The 22101-nt window shown below is 35.6% G+C and overlaps 2 protein-coding genes across 15 annotated transcripts in view; one reads left to right on the forward strand and one right to left on the reverse strand.

The window, feature by feature from the left end:
• Nucleotides 1-22101, reverse strand: part of LOC149197003 (uncharacterized) — an 84609-nt gene that overhangs the window by 42285 nt on the left and 20223 nt on the right. The gene's annotated exons all lie outside the window — the stretch shown is intronic.
• On the forward strand, nucleotides 6-20010 carry LOC149197007 (uncharacterized). Of its 3 annotated transcripts, XR_016254709.1 has the most exons (3): nucleotides 17126-18275; nucleotides 18489-18973; nucleotides 19731-20010. XR_016254709.1 is itself a non-coding variant. In XM_089405703.1 (2 exons), exons 1-2 carry the CDS (start codon nucleotides 251-253, stop codon nucleotides 19833-19835), a joined length of 174 nt encoding a protein of 57 aa, XP_089261829.1. In that variant the 5' UTR covers nucleotides 6-250; the 3' UTR covers nucleotides 19836-20010. The 3 variants fall into 3 exon arrangements, 2 of the variants coding, with proteins under 2 accessions (XP_089261829.1, XP_089261828.1); XM_089405703.1 differs by lacking the exons at nucleotides 17126-18275; nucleotides 18489-18973 and adding an exon at nucleotides 6-319; XM_089405702.1 differs by lacking the exon at nucleotides 19731-20010 and having other exon boundaries at nucleotides 18489-18647.

The raw sequence follows: 22101 nt of genomic DNA on the forward strand, positions 1-22101 counted from the left end.
TACTATATCCCCAAATAAATCACTTTTCTTCAATGTAGATGACTGTGCCCTGCGAAAATAACTTCGAGCGAGGGATTCCTATGTGCCGAAGGTGGAACTTCTTAATGAGTATTTGCCATCAAAGGTGGTAAACACTTCAGAAAGAAAACTCAATACCTGGCTTTTATCAAGTACCCAAGAAAATTCATTTCACACCCCAGAGAGGAAGGTTAGGAGAAGCAACACATACTCGGAAACAGAGCAAGGAAGTATGGCTACTCAAGAGATGTCTATGGATGATTCTCCATCTTATGGGAGCTTCAAAACTCTGATGAAAGAGGTATTCTACTTTTAATCCCAACATCAAACTTGTTAAGCGTTTCCTTTGTTTTTTCTACCTTTGTGTTTTGGTTTTGAAATAATATTCCAACCTTTGCAAGGCATTTTCTTGCTTATCAATTTCCATTGAATATTAAGTGAAAGTGGAATTTGGTTTCTTCATTTCGAGGTTGGTAAAATAGTTGTCTAGGAGCAGGGGAATTTGGTTTTTTTCCATCCTACCAATCTTCCTTATATATCTTGTCAGACTTTTTCAGTGTTGTGCGAGCCATTTGATGTATAGATGTTGTTCATGTGCTTATTTCAGTCTCAATTCTCTTTTCACTGCACCTTGTTTCCTTTGCATTTCAAGTAAAAATGAAATTTGGTTTCTTCATTACAAGGTTGGTAAAATAGTTCTCTAGGAGCCGGGGATGCTCTTCTTCCATTCTACCAATCTTTCTTATATATCTTATCATATTTTTTCAGTGTTGTGTGAGCAATTTTATGTAAAGATGTTGTTCACGTTCTTAAAGACCCAAAATTTAATACACATCAAAAATTTGTGGATGATACTATGCTACAGGGTATACCCACAGTCAGGGAAGCCAAAGAGATCAAACATATATTGAATGACTTTGCTATGGCAGCAGGCACAAAGGTAAGCCTCAACAAATCCAAAGTTTTTTTCTTTAACACTGATATTCTTATTTAGAGAAATATTATCAGAATTCTTGGGTTTCAAAGGGAATAACTACCTTCCAAGTATCTATGCATACCTCTTACAGATAAACCTTTGAGCAAGAGTGTGTGGGAGGCAACAATTAACAAACTTTAGGACAAGGTCAGAAAATGGACACACAGGTCACTAAATTTGGCAGGGTGCCTGGTGCTCACACAAGAAGTCTTGCAGGAAATTCCCATTTTCATGTTCTCATCTCTTCCTGCTCCTAAAGGCATTAAGCAATAGATCAGGAGTATACAAAGGGATTTTTTGTGGGGTAGAGGTGAAGAGAAAAAGAAGTGGGCTTTAGTAGCTTGGGACAATATTTGCAAGCCCAAAAAACATGGTGGCTTGGGGATTCATGACCCTAAAATCCTTAGTAGAGTTTCGGGGGCCAAACTTTGGTGGAGATGGATTAAGGAATCGGTAGCTCCCTGGGCTAAGCTGTGGAAACAAAAATATGCTAAGTATGGTAGGAGAAGGATCACATTAGAATGTCAGGGCAAATCAAGGGCTCCCATATCTGGAATCTGGACTGGGAGAATAAAAGTATTGTTCAGGAACATAGCTTTTAGGAAATTCGAGCAGGGAACCTAGCAAGATTGTGGGAGGACAGCTGGAAATAGGAACCCAACCTTTATAAGGATGAATTAGCAGGTCTCAAGAGAGACACAGATAATAAAGGGCTGATTATGGTTAAATATTTGTGGGACCAGGATAGGGATAATGGAAAATGGAGGAATTGGAAGGATCTGGGCCACAGTGATGACAGTCCTTTCAAGGTCCTGGCAAGAATACTCACCTAGGAGTTAGAGCATAGAAGGATTCTGGTATCCTCCTTACCTGACCAATTAAGATGGGGAAAGAACACCGAAGGCAACTTTAACCTCAAAGAAGCTAAACAGGAAGTAACAAAATTTAACTATCCGAATCCTAATCTAGTCTGGAAGAAACTATGACAAAGCCCCCACTGAATGAAGATAAAGTTGTTCATCTGGTTAGTGTATCAATGGAAAATCTTAACATGGGAGAACCTGAAAAAGAAGGCTTTATTGGCCCCTCCCAATGTTACCTCTATGGCTCTCAAGAGGAGACGGTGGATCACCTTCTCAACCTCTGTCCTTTCACATCGAACGTATGGAACTGTGTGGCCTTAATCTTTAGGCAAATAGATAGGGATAGTCTTAGCATATCCAATACTTTGAAGAACTGGCGGGCAAATTTCTCAGGGAATGAAATCATTAATAAAGCTTGGATTCTGGTACCAGGCTTTGTTATCTGGAATGTTTGGAAAGAACGCAACAATCAGATCTTTAAAAACAGAGCAAGAGAGCCCCAACACATAATTGCCAAATTTTGAGGCAGCTCAAAGACACAATAAGAAGCCTTTTGCGGAATCTTCCTAAGGATCCTCCTCTACCCTAAGAGGTGAGCATTATTACGCATTTGGGTCTCCAATCCATAAACCCACAGGGCTTAATCAAGGGAGTAAGCCAAATTAATGCAAATATTAATATTTGGAAGCCTCCTCCTCATGGCTTTCTAAAGGTTAATATAGACGGAGCTTCTAAAGGCAATCTAGGGTTAGCTGGCTTTGGAGGGAATATAAGAGATGAAAAGGGTTAGATAAAGAAGATCTTCCATGGAAACTTGGGCAAGGCTACTAACAACATGGTGGAGCTCATGGCACTAGAACAAGGCTTGGAAATTTTGTTAGATTCTAATTTGCATAATGTCATCATTGAAGCAGATTCAAAATTGATTATTAGAGCGGCCAATAAAATATGTAATGGTACTTCTCCAGATAAAGTATCAAAGCACTGGAGGCTTTTGCAAGTCTTTCACCATATCCACTCCCACGTGCAAACCTTAAACACTGTTAGCTTTGTCCATGTGAAGAGGAAAGCTAACATGTTAGTGGATCGCCTGGTGAACGAGGGAGTCACCAACATGGATAGGGATTCTCGGTATGAATGGGATCTAGTACCCCCAGGCAAACTGTTGGAGGACTGTCTCTATTTGGCAGACAAAGATATAGAGCTATGGATTCACAGGAAGGACTGAGATGGTACAGAAGACAGGAGGGAGGATAGGGTACCCTAAACTGTCAGCCCTCTTTGGGTATGGGCCACTATCCACAACTCAGTATTCCTTCGGACATGCTATGCAAGTACTACATATTGGGTTGTCCATGGAACAAAACATTATGTGGAAATTTTGATTGTGTTTTGTGCTGGACAACGATTTTAGGAGGACGGCACAAGAACCGCCCGATGCATGAGATCAATGGCTACCATTTGGCAAAAGAGCGCGGTAGTTATTCTACGAGGCGTTGTTTTCTAAAACCACAAGAGGTTTATCGGGCGAGGTCTAAGTGGTATCGGGTTTTTTTGAGAAAGGCTCTGATTCCACTCGTCGTGTGACACGTAGCAGGGAGAGGTGAAAGAATACTGCTCTTATCGGATGGTTATCCCTCATGCGACTTATCCACCTGATATCTCCGTAAACCGTTGGATCCTCGGCGGGAGATCAATGGTGTATGTTTGATTGTGCAAGTTAGCTTGGTGTCTCGAACCCAAAAAAAGTTTAGAGGGCTGGAATAAAGTTTACGTCGGGTCCGTAAGAAAGGTTTGGTGTGGGTTGTTGTGGGCCCGTGATCAGTGCATGTCTAGTGGATACTGACAGGTCGGTTCGGCAGGTGTGCGACTGTACAAGCTCAATGAAGGTTCTAGTTGGTATACTTTTTGGAAGTCTGGTGAACCCTCGCTTGTGACTTCTATTGAGGGCTCGAACTCTTTTAGTGCTAGACAGCATGACCAGATGGTCTACTGCTTGCCTATTGTCCAGAGTAAACGGATGTAACCCCCTGGTTGTCTTGTTAGGACTTTGCATGGTTTTGGATGCGTGTTTCGGTACTTTGTTTGCACAGCTGCCTGTTGAACTCTCACGGAGCTGGTGCGGCAACTTGTAAATTATGTATTATTGACTAGATTAATAGAAGGTCCTACTCTTACCTGATTAAAAAAAAGAACATTTATAGGTAAAATTGTTGATAAGACAGATTTGTAATGCATTTACTTGTTCGTTGGTAGATATTCTTTAGGAATTCTAGATTTTCAAAAACATACAGACTTTGTGCCCAAAGTTTAAAGGTGTATGCTCTACAATTCTAGCTACCTCACAAGGAGGCTCCATCCCTAGTAGAAGTTGAATGTTGTAGCCCATTCTGACCCTCCTTAAAATTGAGATACCTCGTTAAATTCTACCTCACATAGATATTTATCTTGATTAATACTTTCCTTATTCTATCTCTCGTAAGAAAAAATCATTATCCTAACCTACCTTTTACATTTAATCTCTGCCTTAACCTTTTTAAAGATAAATCAAAATCACTCTCCTCTTTAATCATTGTAGCCTAAGCATGATGATCACATATAAACATACACACATGTATTATTAACATTAGTCTAGGAAATGATTAAATGATTAGCATTACTAACTAAATATCATCTTAATACTTATTATTAACTAATGATGTCCACAACAAGTGGGGTAAGTGTCCAAGAAAAGGGGGGAATGATGCACACAAAAGGTGGACTATAAAAAAAATACATTATGATTATGTTAACACATATTCTTTAATTAACACTTGTATTAACTATGCTAAATTATGACAATTTAATCTTATTCAAATAAACATCACTAGAAAATATGTCATCATATGCTCATGCTTAGTTTAATGGAGTCCAAAGGGGTCACAATATAATGAGGGCCTACAAAACAATAATAATGTAAGGGCTCAACAATAACAATAGTTGGTTTCTATGGGGAAAACAATAACAATCTTGGGGTTACACTAGTATTATAGAGGGTCACCTAGGCAAAAGTAGTGCTTTATAACATGTTCTACAAAGTAAGTGACCTATGTTACAATATGTGTTGCTGAGAACAAAGGGCACCTTATAGAGGCTAGAGAAGATGATCACTTTGTTAGGCACACATCACCGTGACCCATGTTACAATGTGTGTTGTTGAGAAAAAAGGCCACGTTATAGAGACTAGAGAGAATCATCACTTTGTTAGGCACACATCACCCTGGGATTCACCTCTGCATCCAACTAAGATTCCGCTACCAATCCATGTTGACATGAAGGAGAACAAACTAGCCATAATGCCGACAATTTGATGTTTAATTTGGAATTGATACCTAACATTTAAAACAATATTAATAACAAAATATATTTATATATGGGTCATAAATAAAATATTTAAAGCAAGTAAAAATATTTCAAAATTAATTATGTATAATATATACAGAGCAATTGAAATAGAAAATTTCTCATTACACTCATAAGTGCTCTCTAGATTCCAATATGAAAGAAATGTATAATTGAATTCATTGTACTTAAAAGCAAATTATCAGCAACAAAAAAGTATTTCAAATACAATATTTCCCTACCCACATTAGAGTTAAATCATTTCAATTGTGTGTTATTGAATACGATGGAGGGATATATGCAAGTCCTTTCATACTTAACATGGTATTGATATAATAAATATTTTTTTATTTTTTTCTTTTTGTTTCTTATTTTTAAATACTTATTTATGAAATAAATAAATTCAATAAAAAAAAAATATTAAATTTATAATTAAGGATGAATTTTTTAATTAATATACATTTTAAACATTATATATAAATTATATATACATATTAAACACCACCAAATTATACATATTTCTCACACTAACAATTTCCAAGTCAATTAAATTAGAAAAATATATTCCCACACTTTAGAAAAATAATGGCTATACTATTCGTGTCAGCCAAATGAGAATAACAAAACAAACAATTTATCAAATATTTTTATTTCTTACTTTTAAATATTTATTACAAAATTAACAATTTTATATTTTTAATTACTTTATTTTATATATATAATTTAAGATGGATATTAAATATTCGTTTTGTAATTAACTTTGAAATTTTTAATTAATATATCTTTTAAACATTATACCTAAATTGTATATACATATTAAACATTGAATTATTGATTCAGGAGGATCCTGTCAGTCCAGTATGAGCAGAGTCTTCAATGATTCAAGTCGAAGTGGTCTTAAAATGATCATAGTCGATGAGGTCTTGAACTTTTTCAAGTTCGCTAGTATTCATCGTCAGCATTCAGTGTCTGGTATCTTCATCTTTGACAGTGATGTTATGGTTGTCTGGTAATGTCAATGGTTGATATGGTTTTCATGGTATTCGAAGGATATGGTTTTGTACCTTGTTGTCGACATGTGTTTGTCGTCAGTTCTGTCGGGGTTTGGTTGTCGACATGTGTTTGTTGTCAGTTCTGCCGGCCTTTGGTTGTCAACATGTGTTTGTTGTCATGAGATAGTGGCAAATGTCGCTTTGTGACGAAGAGGTGTACATGTGTTTTATTATCAAAATCCAAGTGATTTAATACATAAACATAAGTTATGTATCCTAATACACCTAAACCCTAACCTATACCTAATCCATGCATTAAAATTCCATAACCCTAAGTCCTAAACCCATTCATGCTATTGCAAAACTTGTAAAACATTAAAACATTACAAAATGCACACAAAATAGCCCCTAACGGTTGGCCTAACTGCATCAGAGCAGACCGTAGCGGGCCATGTGAAGGGACAAGGGATTAACCGTCAGGGTTAACATCGGAGCATGACCGCGCGGGGAATGGTATCTAATTGTGGTTGTGTGAACGTAGAGCAGGAGACCACGCAGTCGGGGGTTGTCTCCGCCGTTTGGTGGACAGTCACGGTCCAAGGGGGGGTAGCAGGTGTATGTGAGTGCCGAATTAACCGCCAACCATCATCGTCGTGAAAAACAGTCGGCAAAATTGCTGGAGCCATAACTGCGGGTTATCTAACTTGTTCACATGCATTGTCAGCGCCCTCCGCCCGGATAGCTGACTCCTAACAGTGTCGGGCTAAACTAAGGTCGAAAGTGGGTTTTTATTTGTATTTTGGATATTTTAATTACATCTAGGTGCTGAATATCACTATGTGACATTAATTCATTAACTAAAACCCTGAATTAACCCTAAAAGTCAGCTTGTTCATTCCTAAGCTCAGACTAAGGAGTTAGAATGCATCTGGAGGGTTATAAAGATAGTTTGGCTCGTTGAAGAGTAGGAGGGAGTGATTTTAGAGTTTTGTATGGAGATTATAGAGGACATAGGCTGATTTTTTATTTCAGTGTAACGAGAGCCTCTAGAGTCAATTGGGAACCATGACAAGCGTTGGAAAGCTAATTCAGAGAGCTTTCTTGTGACAGTGACCAGAACTGCTTGCGTGCACAATTAGTCTGGTTAATTTGTTGTGTAATCGACCTCCTCAGATTCAATCCTAATAAAGCGAACACCCATCTTGAAAGCGGACATAGAGACGTAGTCCATCAGGGACGAACTCTGTAATCAATATTGATGTCTCATATCGCTGTGTTTTTACTACTTATTACTTTTGTTTGTATGTTTCTCATGTTTTAATTATGTCGTAAAGTCACTCCTTTTCAATCAATTCTCACGGTTAAAGCACCTTAAGTTAACATTCATTTCACTAATGGCATTAATCAATTCTACTTCAGTTTAATGTATGATCATCTCAAATCAATTATACATATTTTCCATACTAACAATTTTCAGGTCACTCCAATGGAAAAAAGTATATTCCTACTCTTCAAAAGTCACTCCAATAGAAAAAAACAGATTCCTACACTTCAAAAGTCACTCCAATGGGAACAAAACAGATTCCTATCTTTCAAAAAAAAAAAAAAACCAATCCAATGGAAAAAACAGATTCTTACCTTTCAAAAAACAATAACTCTAAATAAAAAAGAACAAATTATAAAGATAATTTAAATATCCTACATCCATAAAAAGGAAACCACTAAATATGCTTTTCAAATCAACCAAATGAAAATATATATATATATATATATATATATATCATAAAAAAATATATATCGATCTACAAATGAAAACTAATCCTACATATACAAGTGGATTTCTACATCTACCATGGTAAATAATGAATACAAGTTTTCAAATCAACCAAATGGAAAGAAAAAATCCAACTCCTACAAATGAAAACAATAAATCTTACAAAACTAGTGTTAGATAATGCACACCTTGAATGTTAAATGAAATGAACACATCTTTATCATTTGGGGTTTGCATAAAAGGCCTCTCAACCAACCAAAGAAAAAACAAATTCCTGCCCCTAAAAGTGAAAACCATGTAATCCTATGGGTTGATATGAAAAGAAAGAATTCCTACCCCTACAAATGAAAACAATGAAATCCTACAAATACAACTGGTGTTATATGGTGCATACCTTGAAGGTTAAATGAAATGAACACACTTTTATCATTTGGGGTTGCATAAAAGACAACCAACCAAAGAAAAACGAATTCCTGCCCGTAAAAGTGAAAACCATGAAATCCTACGGGTTGATATGAAAAGGAAAAATTCCTACCCCTATAATTATACGTGAGGACAAGAAGTCGGAACCCATCGTTGTTTAAATCGTCCACCAGTACACCTTTTTCGTCGTTGGCTCTGTGTTGCCCATGCAATTCATTATCCTTTACACGGAGTACTGATGCCACATTATAGGATATTTTCACGGCAAGCAATAGATCCCATGCTATTGGGTCATTAATGCTTACCCCCATCTTATGCCATCGTATGCGGCACCATACCCTTCCCCCATGGTATCGCCATGGGCATCCTCCGGCAGTAAATGCAATGGTGCGAATTGAGGCAAGCAATAGATCCCATGCTATTGGGTCATTAATGCTTACCCCCATCTTATGCCATCGTATGCAGCACCATACCCTTCCCCCATGGTATCGCCATGGGCATCCTCCGGCAGTAAATGCAATGGTGCGAATTGATCTGATGTACCGATACGACCGAGATTTCCGGCTTACCCCAATAGATTTGCGGCTTGCCATGCATGATACCTATTCCTTAGTTTTAAATTGAGCGCGGGAAAATGAAATTTTGAAAAATAACAGCGCGTTCTTCAAAAACAATACAATAAACAGTATGCTTTTGTTTCTCTTCTGTGTTTGTTTCCACATCTCGTTATGGCAGTGGATAGTTTTAGAGTACTCTGTAAATACATAGAATGGTGCTCTGTAAATTCATAGAATTTCGCTGTTGATTCACGGATATCCAGGCGTTTTCGGATTACTGCATCTCAGACACCAGGGTTCTATTTCTCTGAACGAAGTGCCATGCTTGAATCCCACTCAAGCTTCCTCACAACACTTCATGACATCGGCCCTGTGTAAGCTACCAACGCGTGGAGTGAACTTCATATTGCAAAACATAAAGAGCATGCCAGGCCTCAACATGCTTGGAATTGTCATGGCTCGCATAGACATGGCTGTGGGAGGGGTGGCAACTCCACACATCCATCCCAAAGCCACTAAAATTGTGTACCTGTTGCAAGGTCCCTTCGCATGTGTTTTTAATCAACTGCCTGTATATTCAGTTCTGTGTTTGTTGCAGCTTTGTGGCTCAATGGTCCATGTCGGTAGCTTTTTGTGACATGGTAAGTTTTGGATTTCTAGAAAATAATAAGCAGCTGGAAATTTACATGGAGTCAAACCTTAGTTTGGCAGACAGCCGAAGGTAATAATATATTACATTTTAGCTATTGATTTTCGTCCATAGGTTGTTTTTGTTTATGACATTTGTGCATTAGATTACAAACTGAAAAGGGAAAAATTTTAATGCAATATGACCATTTTAAGATGGAGAGTATCAGTGTCTTGTCTTCTCAATTTCTTCACGAGTGAGAGAATTTTCTCCTTATGAACAAATTTATGATGGTCTAAAAAATATATTTTTATTTTTATAATAAGGCTATCACTCAATACAATCTACATCATAAAACAAAAAATAATATTCACTCACTTTTAACTCATTAATATCTATACTTACAGATCCAGTCTCACGAAGAATCAAAAGGATTAGAGGGAAAAAGAAGAATGGCTAATTTGAGTTTCCTTAGAAAGATTCTTCAAAAAAATATTTAAAATAGTTTGCATATTGAGTTTAAAGAAAATTATATATAAAAAATGGTGTATATTGAGTTTAAAGCAAATTATGTCTCTTTTTTTTTTTTTTTTTTGGACCAGAATTTAGAATTGTTGCAAAATAAATTTAAATTTAAAAGTTTTTTCAAAGATTTGAAACATTAGTTATGGTGGTCAAGAATATATTTGATTTGAGATATTACAATATAGTAACAATATTTTTTTCTGAGGAATTGTGATAAGTATTTATGGTTATATAATTATTTGGAATTAAGAAAAGTCCATGTCTTTCCAAGTTTTAATGAGCAAGTGTAAGTGAAAAATAGATACTTATCACAATTGATCAGTAAAAAACAAGTATTTATGATTTTGATTGTATTGTGTGTTCGCCACAACTGCCAAAAGTAAAATTATTTTTTTTATAGAAAAATATAATATATATAACAAATAACTTATAAAAAAGAAAATACCTACAACATAGGTAGGTAGACCTTAGTATATCTTATCGTATCGAAGAGTAACACAAGTAAGAAATAGTGAGAATCCAATTTATAAAGCTCTAAGTCTACACAACCATTTGTTCATGCACACAAACCAAACCAACAAACATAAATGGATCTCGCTTTTAAAGAGTGGGAGTTGCAGAGGCTAAAGGCTAAGGAAGGAAACACGTGGAAGCACATCTCGGAGCTCTTAAATTAATTTTGGTAACTCCTTTATAAGTTGGGCTTTATGTTTTTTTTTTTTTGTAGATTATATGGAAGACTTCAATATAAAATTGCAATTCAAAAAGTGCAAGAGACAAGAAAATCCTATTGTGGCTATATTGAAACATTGAAGCCTTTCAAATGGTTTTGGATTAATCGAGATATTTGTATCCATTCCATTAAAAAAAATCAAACATGTTTATAAATATATTAATGCATGTATACTATGATGTTAGGATTTTTTCAACTCATGTTAGGATTTTGTCAACCATTTTTATAGTTTGGGTTTTAATAAAAATGTTTCTTGTTTTTCTTTTGGATAGAAAATATTTTATAATTAAATAAAACAAATGCATAAGTTAATTAAATATGTTAACATTGGTGTAATATTATTTCTAAATTTTATAAATTAAAATTAAATAATAATATTTAGTTTTTTATTCTCCATTTCATTATGTCAAAATGAGGAATGAAGGTTAAGAGTCTACTATCACCCCAGAAAGTTGGACTCCCATCATTAGCATATATTGTAGCCAAAGACAATCTTGGAAAATATCTGGAGTAGGAGAAGTGATCAGAGACCATGAAGGAGGTGGAGTCCCTCTGTAGCTATGGCTTGCCCAGAGAGGCCTCTCTTCCTGTTCCACTAGTTCAAGCCATAGCTACAGAGGGACTCTACCTCCTTCATGGTCTCTGATCACTTCTCCTACTCCAGATATTTTCCAAGATTGTCTTTGGCTACAATATCATATTTATTATATTCTTAATTTTAGTCTTAAAATTTATGCATTCAATTTTATATATATTTTAATTATGATATTTATAAAATTTAAATTGTATTTATTTCTTAATAAATTTTTAAAATAATAATTTAAATTGATTTAAAAAATGAATTTATTGTATAAATTACGATAACAATTAGATATACATAGAGAGAGAAATGATCATCAAATTTTAGAAGAAAAATAAAAATAAATTATTTCATTTTTATCTAAATATTGATATTTTATATTAATTAGCTTAGTCATATAAATTAAATGATAGATGAATTCCAATCCGCTTAAGATATTAATGCAACCAAAGAAAAAAGTTGTGGAAATAAGGTTGGCAAGGACCAAAATCTTAGGATTGGACGTTAATCAACTACGTGGAAAAAAAACTAACCTTTTAATAAGTAAATCATTAGAGATCCTAATTTATAAAACACAAGTAATTTAATAAAGTTAATCAGATACTTTCATTAAATTGTAAGGATAAAGATAATGACTTTTAATTAAATCTTAAATATACACTTAATATTTATATATATATAAAAAAATTCTCACACCCTTATTCAATATAAATACACTTATATCTAACAACTTTTTTTTCAATATTAATATACTTATAGACATAAATAAAATTATTAAAAATAAACTTACAACATTAAATGTAATCTAAAAATAGAAAACAAAACTCCACAATATTACCAATTATAATATTTTATTCCAATTATAATTTTACAATAATTACCTACCATATTTTTAAATTTTTATTTATTTTTCTTTTATAATAATCACAGTTTTTTCTTTTTAATTTTGATACTTTATTTAATATTTAAAAAAATTGTTTTAATTATTTTATGCAAATTGCAATATTACCCTAACCTTAAAATTTCATGTTCATATTAACATTTTCATTCATTTTATAATATTTATGGACAATATTTATATGTAAATCAAAATACTATACATATGTAAATCAAAATACTATACAGTATCGTTTTTTAGTACCAAAAAAACCAACCTTATATATTAGTAACTCAGAAATATGAATATAAATTAATGAAAATATAAAGTAAATGTAAATATATAATCAATTTTTAGTTTCATATGGGAGATCGAGAAAACTTACCTAAAAAATTATAATGCTATCACACATGTATCCCATATTTATAAAACCAACCAAAAGATCTCATATTTATGAAACCAACCAAATTGTCAACTCCCTTATATAAATATATATTATTAAATAAAAAAATTCTAAAATCAATATCTTCTTGATATTTCCACCGGCAAAGAATCATGTCAAACCTATATTTATATGATGTCTTTTAACTTATTTATACAATCCCTTTTAACACATTATTATTAGTTTTAAAAAATCAATATTTTTATATTTAGGTTTTTTAGCCCGAATGTAATATTAAAAACAATTGATTAGAATGTAAACAAATTATTATTAACCAATTTTTTTACAAGCGGAAAAGAAACTATATTTTTCTGTCAGGAGTATTTATATGAGAATATTTGATTACGGTCAAGTTTAGGTTATCGTAATAAAGATATTCTAAATAATTTGTATTACTTTTAAATCAATAAAATAACTCAGGTTCATTTACAAAACCTAGCGAAGCACCTTTTCAATTCGAAGAGATTTATCCGTAAAGTAAGTTGCTTGTTGGCCAAGATCGGCCTACTTGTAATTCGTGAATGCTTGCTAAATGATAGCTACGTTGCCAGTTGGCCGAGGTCGACCTGCGGTTTGTGATGGCAACCAATATACCGTACCAACCCATCACACGAAACCAGTGATGTGCAGATGCCGTAACCATGGCATGCCGTAACCATGGCATGAAATGGCTATGGATGTTCATACATAAAAGGGCGTACTATAAGACATTAAAATCCCTATAGCATGGACCAGTGATGTGCAGATGCCGTAACCATGGCATGCCGTAACCATGGCATGAAATGGCTATGGATGTTCATACATAAAAAGGCGTACTATAAGACATTAAAATCCCTATAGCATGGAATTTATGGCTTGCCCCCATCTACCGCCTCGGGATTCCTCTTGTATCCACGGTAGCGATCCCTCGGCCAGGGTTGGCTTCAACTTTCAATACCCTCGGCCAGGGTTGGCTCCTTCAACTTTCAATACCCTTGGCGTCGCGTTGAGGTCTCATTCCTCCGTCAGTGCCCATGACTCCTGCTTGGTCTCATTCCAGCTTCGAACCAGAGCTCTGTTGAGGTTTTTGAAAGGCTTTCGAAGTGCCAATCCTTGATCTTCATCTTTCGAAGTGCTTTCCATCGTAACTGATATTTTTTTCGTAGATGATATGGCTTTCCCCACTGCGACCCTCAGCGTGGAGTATAAAATGAGGGTCATCTACGAAAAAAAATATCAGTTACGATGGAAAGACACTTGCTTGGATGCTATGTTTGGACGGTTTCTGCATTTTAGAAGTATTGAGAACTCTGGGTTCCATTTTGTTGTCCATTGGTTCGTGATACCTCTTACAGGACTATCCTCCATGGTTAGCCAATATTAAAGGTAATTTGTTTTTCTAAAAGCTCCGTTGGGGTTTGGTCTGGCTTCTCTCAAAATCTCATCGTATTTCTCGAACCTTCATAAAAAACATACGAAGAAAACCATGCTCCGCTAGGGTTTGTTCTTACTTATTTCTATGGGCTTATTGTAATTTGTGGTGCTCTTCCATTGCTTACCAAGATTACAGGTAAATATTTTTTATCTAAAAACATTCCTGAAAAACTTCAGAGGATTTCTTCTATTTGCTGCTAGGAATTTTGCAACTGGTTTTTTTATATTTTTAAATCTGATAACCCTATCTTTCTATGTTATCTATGCATCTATTGCGGTCTAGTTCCTGTTGGCTTCTACAGGTATTTACTTGCATTAGGTTCCTAGACAAGGGTCATTTTTCAGTTTCTAAACTTTTACCTTCCATTCTGCTGTCCACTGGTTCGTGATACCTTGGGTTATTACGGGACGATCCTCCATGGTTCGCCAATATTAAAGGTAATTTGTTTTTCTAAAATATTTCCTTGAAATCTACAAATGACTACATAGAATCCTCACCATCCTCTGAACGCTCAAGGCATGGATCCAAAAGGTGAACCTATAATCCCATGGAAATTTCTGTAAATTGCAGGATGCAGAGCAGGATCACATGGAGTGGGAGCATGGTGGTTCATTTCGTCCAGGTGATCGAGCATGGGATGGGAGTTCTGGAGCTATGGGTGCAGAGCCTAACCGGGTGGTCCCCATCATAAATTGCAGTATGTCGTCGATACTCTGCAAAACGAAGCGAATTGGCATAGTGCAGGAATCCTCAACCCTTCGACCAGTACAAGGTGCATGCTAGGGCAATTTGACCCTCCAATATTCTAACCCTAGTGGCTTCCACTAAATGTTAAGGGGACGTGACCGACTCTGCATATGTGCTAGAGTGAAACACATAGAGAGGAACCATCGTTTGAAGAACCAGCGAGAGGACGTGGTGGTTCAATCGCTCTAGTGATCGAGGACACGTGATGGGATTTCAGAAAAGGAGGCCGTCAGATTCCATTTCTGTGAACACCCTCTGTTCATTAATGGTATATATAACGATTACCTCTATTCATTGTAAGTATATATAATAATTATTTCTATTCATGAAAGTACATGTGTTCTTATCTCTATTATCCCTATTCAGGAAAATATATGTTCTTCAATTTTGTATACCGGTGATACCTTTTGCATTCAAACTGAGTGTAGCAGAGAATAATGCCTGTACAAAGCAAGACATAAAGTGTGGTGGGTTGTTGAGTTGGGCTTAGCCGAGCAGAGTAGAATGCTGCTACAGGGCAGAGCATCTTGAGTAGTGGGTTGATTTAGCATTGCACCTGGTTGATTTGTCCTTTTTCATTTTTCATTTCTGCTTTTTCTTTCTTTTGTGGATGCTTTAGCAATGTTCATCGTTATTTCCCTTTTCTTGCTTGTAGTCTTTTCGTGGGTTTTGGGTTTTTGTTTTTTTACTTTTTAGATATTGGTATTTTTTGTTTTTTAACAGTTTTGTTTTGGGTTTTTTCTTCTCTCTGGGAGATGAGAAGATATGTTGGCTTGGTTACACCTTATAGCTGTGGTTGATGTACTTCCCACATGTTGTGCAACGGTTAAAAGAGGTATGCACTATTTCTTTTGATTTTTCTTTGGGTGGGTGTGCAGGTGTAGAAAGATTGTGGAGGAGCTCCAGTGGAGACATTGTTAACATTCAACTTTGGAAGATAATCATGGGAGGTATTTCTCATATACTTTATATTTAGATATGCTTTATATTTGGCTCTACTTTAGTTGCTAAAGAATTTATGTTGTAAAGATTACAATAGCTAAATGAAATAAATAGAGTAAAACCATCTATTCCACTAGCTAGCTACATCATTCTTAACCAAATCCCAAGTGGCTTTCCCTCACTACTTACCAAATTTTAAATTGACTTTCGCCTTTACATGATTATTTCTCTCAAAAAGTTAAGGCTTCATTTTTATTTTTCATGAAAACGTGCAGGGAAATGGTGAGCATGTTCCCTTGGCAGATTGATAGTTGGCTGTCTTCAAGCTCATACTGTTGCTTAGCTACCATGGTATTGATCCAGTAAGTCTGTTGATGTTCAGCACCAACCTACTTCGATTCTGTTACTTACCTAATTCTGGAGGCAAGGACCCAGATAAATTAGCAAATGGAATATGTAAAGCCTCCATCTTTGACAAGTTACTGAGCTGCCATAGATTCCCGCTTGCATAAGAATTGTGCCCGGTCATCATATCCCTGAGCTCTGTTGGGATTGAACCAGTGATCTCATTGAAGGAGGAGCACAATTGCGAAAGATAATACTGCAAATTCATTTCAACGACATTACGTGTCCTATGAAATTAGACAAAAATGGAGACTTGATGGGATCTACTTTTGAGATTATCAACGTAGCTAGTACACACATCCACAACAGTGGTTACTGGTCAAACCGAACCAGCTTATCGGTCACCCCTCCAAAAATTACAGCCACCATCAGTGACTATCAATATCATATAAAGCCAAAATTGTCTGATATTATATGGCCCGGTGAAAGTGAAACTACGGCGCGGGATTGGGCCCGTGGAAAGGAACTTGCTATTGGTTTGCCTAGAAAGATAGGCTACTAAGAATTTGTAAAAGTGAATGGTAGCAACCCGATGAAAGGATTTTGTGTTGATGCATTTATTGTTGTAATGAAATTGCTGCCCTATTTTTGGTACACATTTAAACCTTGTGGAATAGGGAATTCTGCACCCAATCACGATGTTTTTAACGTGTAAAATGCAATGGGTTACCACACTGCCATATTGTTTCATGCAGGTTTTCTTTCTCTATGATGTTCTTGAAGCATGGTGACTAATATTTCTGCTCTTTTTTTTTATCCTCAGGGATTTTAGCTTCCCTCTCAAAACATTGGTTTTCTTTACATTTGATGGTATTGATGCGCTTAAAATGCATGATTCTGATGACTTTGAGAGAATGATGATGCTTCACTACGTAGGCAGTAAATGAAAGGTATTTGTGGAAATAAATTTAGGTGCCCACGTTGTTGCAAGTGTCCTAAATAAGTTGCGTTAAGAAGTTTGTGAAAAAAAATTAAATGTGATACAAATATTCATAGTGTTTCATACTTTGGAAAATGAGAGTAATTTGGATTTTATGTTTCTGTTTCTTTCCTAAGATTAAATTCTGGTGCTAAATGGTTCTTGTCAGGGAGTTTTCTGTACATATATTTTTGCAACTCTGTTTTTATTTTTCCATCATTTCATATATAAGAGAACTTCAACCTGTGGTTTATTTATTGTTTTTTAGAACAAAATGGATTTAAAGAAATTATATAGTTTTTCAAAAATGAATAGGGAAGATGTTCTCTATGCATAGCTGGAAAGCGTCTTCTTGGATACAGGGTCAAATGCAGTTATGCATGGTCTCATTTAGCCATGCCAGCCTTGCTAAAAGTTCTTTGCCCATACTCCCATCTGGATTAAATGAATCTGTGCAGAGTAACGAGGCACATTACGGGCATGAAGTTGATTACGTCCATGACCACTTTCGGGATGGCAGCGGGGCAGACTACGGTCACAATGAGGCAGATCACAATTATGAGCCTTCAGCCTTGTCCTCTGAAACCGAAGGCCAAGAGGATGCAGATAGATTTGATGGTTTATTTTCTCCATCGCAAGAGTATACCGAGGTGCCACGCTCATTTGAGATCGGCTTCTCATGGCCAGAAGAAATCGATGCTGGAACAGAAGGATTTGATATAATATATGGTAAAGAACAAAAAGTTGCTGCAGAATACCAGCAGGTGATGGAAGTCTCAGTTGATGCAGAGAATACCCAAGTTCTTGAATCTGTCATTCTAGACAGTGTACATGATATAGAAAACTTACCAGTAGATGCAGAAAAAATGTTAATAGTTCTGAGGACAGTATTCCTGAATTGGTATCAATTATGGACATTAGTGCAGATGTATCTCATGAATCTGAGTCTCATTTTGGTAATAGTGGTTCACATGACTTTGTTTTCTCCTCATCTGAAACAGAAACTAACGGTGAAATACAGAGTTTTGAGAGCCTTTTCATTCAAGATCCAGAGGAACTGAGCACATCATCAGGTGGAGGTGATTACTATATTCCTGCAATGGCCAGTCAGTCCAAGACACTAAATTTTGAGAGCCAAAATGAATTTGAATTCAGACATAATGAATCTGTCATGTCTCTAGTGGAAAAGAGTAGTAGGGAGGGGGGATCAGACATATCAGTTGTTCATGATCTCGGAGATTCTAGTACTCCAGCAAAATCACTGAAATATATCTTGCTTTTTGGAACTATAGGTGCATCTATTTTTGCAGTTGCGATGCTTGCTACATATTTGGTCAGTGTGTATAGAAAGAGTGCCAAATGTACAAGTCCTAAGAGAGCCCAAGAACATGATCAGAACACTGTAGCAGAGAAAAATGGTCCTACAGAAGATGGTCATTCCATACCGAGAAGGGAGATACTATATCCCCAGAGAAATCACTTTTCTTCAATGCAGATGACTGTGCCCTGCGAAAATAACTTCGAGCCGAGGGATTCCTATGTGCCGAAGGTGGAACTTCTTAATGAGTATTTGCCATCAAAGGTGGTAAACACTTCAGAAAGAAAACTCAATACCTGGCTTTTATCAAGTACCCAAGAAAATTCATTTCACACCCCCAGAGAGGAAGGTTAGGAGAAGCAACACATACTCGGAAACAGAGCAAGGAAGTATGGCTACTCAAGAGATGTCTATGGATATTCTCCATCTTATGGGAGCTTCAAAACTCTGATGAAAGAGGTATTCTACTTTTAATCCCAACATCAAACTTGTTAAGCGTTTCCTTGTTTTTTCTACCTTTGTGTTTTGGTTTTGAAATAATATTCCAACCTTTGCAAGGCATTTTCTTGCTTATCAATTTCCATTGAATATTAAGTGAAAGTGGAAATTTGGTTTCTTCATTTCGAGGTTGGTAAAATAGTTGTCTAGGAGCAGGGGAATTTGGTTTTTTCCATCCTACCAATCTTCCTTATATATCCTGTCAGACTTTTTCAGTGTTGTGCGAGCCATTTGATGTACAGATGTTGTTCATGTGCTTATTTCAGTCTCAATTCTCTTTTCACTGCACCTTGTTTCCTTTGCATTTCAAGTAAAAATGGAATTTGGTTTCTTCATTACAAGGTTGGTAAAATAGTTCTCTAGGAGCCGGGGATGCTCTTCTTCCATTCTACCAATCTTTCTTATATATCTTATCAGATTTTTTCAGTGTTGTGTGAGCAATTTTATGTAAAGATGTTGTTCATGTTCTTATTTCAGTGTCAAATCTCTTTTCACTTCACCTTGTTTCCATTTTTATTTCTAGGATATCTATTCTTCCTTGAAAATTTTCTTCTGGGAAGTCCTCAATTCATTCCATAAGTATGTAAAAACAAACCAGCATGTAGGAAATATTTGAATGAGTTATAGATAGTGATCCAATTTCATACTTGTCTGATTGTGTATCTCCAAAATTTGGTTTCAGAGATACCTTTTTATGAGTTGTTTGTCTACAATGCAGGGTTCAAGTGAAGAGCAGATGAAAGTGACACCTGTAAGAAGATCAAACCGACTTCGTAACCAAAAGAAGTCTCCATTATCAGCTGTACGAACGATCTCTAAATGAAGATCCTGCATCATGTTCTTCCTTAGAGCTACCTGATTTGAGCACAGGGAAAAGCACGAACGACATAAAGAATTTTTTCTCCAAATGACTTTCGCCTTTACATGATTATTTCTCTCAAAAAGTTAAGGCTTCATTTTTATTTTTCATGAAAACGTGCAGGGAAATGGTGAGCATGTTCCCTGGTGGATTGATAGATGGCCGTCATCAAGCTCAAACTGTTGCTTAGCTACCATGGTATTGATGCAGTAAGTCTGTTGATGTTCAGCACCAACTACTTCGATTCCGTTACTTACCTAATTCTGGAGGCACTATTGCGAAAGATAATACAGCAAATCATTTGCAACGACCTTGCGTGTCCTATGAAATTAGACAAAAATGGGCCTTGATGGGATCTACTATTGAGATTATCAACGTAGCTAGTACACACATCCAGAATAGTTACTGGTCAAACCGACCCAGCTTGTTGGTCACCCTCCAGAAATTATCGGCCACCATCAGTCACTATCAATATCATGTAAAGCCAAAATTGTCTGATATTATATGGCCGGTGAAAGTGAAACTACGGCGCGGGATTGGGCCCGTGGAAAGGAACTTGCTATTGGTTTGCCTAGAAAGACAGGCTACTAAGAATTTGTAAAAGTGAATGGTAGCAACCCGATGAAAGGATTTTGTGTTGATGCGTTTATTGTTGTAGTGAAATTGCTGCCCTATTTTTGGTACACATTTAAACCTTGTGGAACAGGGAATTCTGCACCCAATCACGATGTTTTTAACGTGTAAAATGCAATGGGTTACCACACTGCCATATTGTTTCATGCAGGTTTTCTTTCTCTACGATGTTCTTGAAGCATGGTGACTAATATCTGCTCTTTTTTTATCCTCAGGGATTTTAGCTTCCCTCTCAAAACATTGGTTTTCTTTACATTTGATGGTATTGATGCGCTTAAAATGCATGATTCTGATGAAGACTTTGAGAGAATGATGAAGCTTCACTACGTAGGCAGTAAATGAAAGGTATTTGTGGAAATAAATTTAGGTGCCCACGTTGTTGGCAAGTGTCCTAAATAAGTTGTGTAAGAAGTTTGTGAAAAAAATTAAATGTGATACAAATATTTATAGTGTTTCATAATTTGGAAAATGAGAGTAATTTGGATTTATGTTTCTGTTTCTTTCATAAGATTAAATTCTGGTGCTAAATGGTTCTTGTTAGGGAGCTTTCTGTACATATATTTTTGCAACTCTGTTTTTATTTTTCCATTATTTCATATATAAGAGAACTTCAACATGTGTTTTATTTTTATTTTTTTAAAACAAAATGGATTTAAAGAAATTATATAGTTTTTTAAAAATGAATAGGGAAGATGCTCTCTATGCATAGCTGGAAAGCGTCTTCTTGGAGACAGGGTCAAATGCAGTTATGGAGGGTCTCATTTAGCAGTCTAAAAGGGGGTAGTTTAATATAATTTTACATATCAAAGTTTTTATTTTTCATCATTTCATAATAAGAGAAATTTAAACATGTGTAATTTATTGTATTTTTAGAACAAAATGGATTTAAGAAAATTATCTCGTTTTTCAAAAAATGAATATGGAAGATGCTATCTATGCATAGTTGGAAAGCATCTTGTATCTATGCATCCTGGAAAGCGTCTTCTTGGATACAGGGTCAAATGCAGTTATGCATGGTCTCATTTAGTAGTCTAAAAGGGGGCAGGGTAATATAATTTTACATATCAAAGTTTTGTTGGGATTTAAATGTGCTAAAGAATTGATGATGTATAGAGATGAATAAGAAACGATTTGAGAAATGGAGCTCTTAATACGTCATCTATCTTATCACGGGCATGTTCAAGATTGAGCTTTCTTTGAGGTAGGTTGAGTCATGTGCTGTTTTAGGGTTATTTGAGATCAATGACAGGTAGAACATGTTTATACCTTTTTTAGTTATATGATTACATTTCTATATAAATTTTAATCACTTGCACAATTTCATTCAATAGATATGACATTTTTAGATACCTGATTCTATCTTAACTACTAGTTAATCTCAATGATTTACGCTTCAATGGGTTTAAAACCAATTTGAGAATAGCATCTATGCAGGACATTTAATTGAATTCCTACGGAAATAGGTAGATAATGTATCACTCATTAAATTAATGATATTGGGGACGTTGCCAATGTCTTAATCAATGCTTTGAAACCTTTAAAAATGCATGAAAAAAGTTTCAAAAGAGTTTGAGACTTCGATGTGAGAATGAGTTAT

This window comes from Pinus tabuliformis, chromosome 2_2, assembly GCF_031772625.1.
Source record: "Pinus tabuliformis cultivar Carrire ecotype Pingquan chromosome 2_2, CPIR1, whole genome shotgun sequence".
NCBI classification, from domain to species: domain Eukaryota; kingdom Viridiplantae; phylum Streptophyta; class Pinopsida; order Pinales; family Pinaceae; genus Pinus; species Pinus tabuliformis.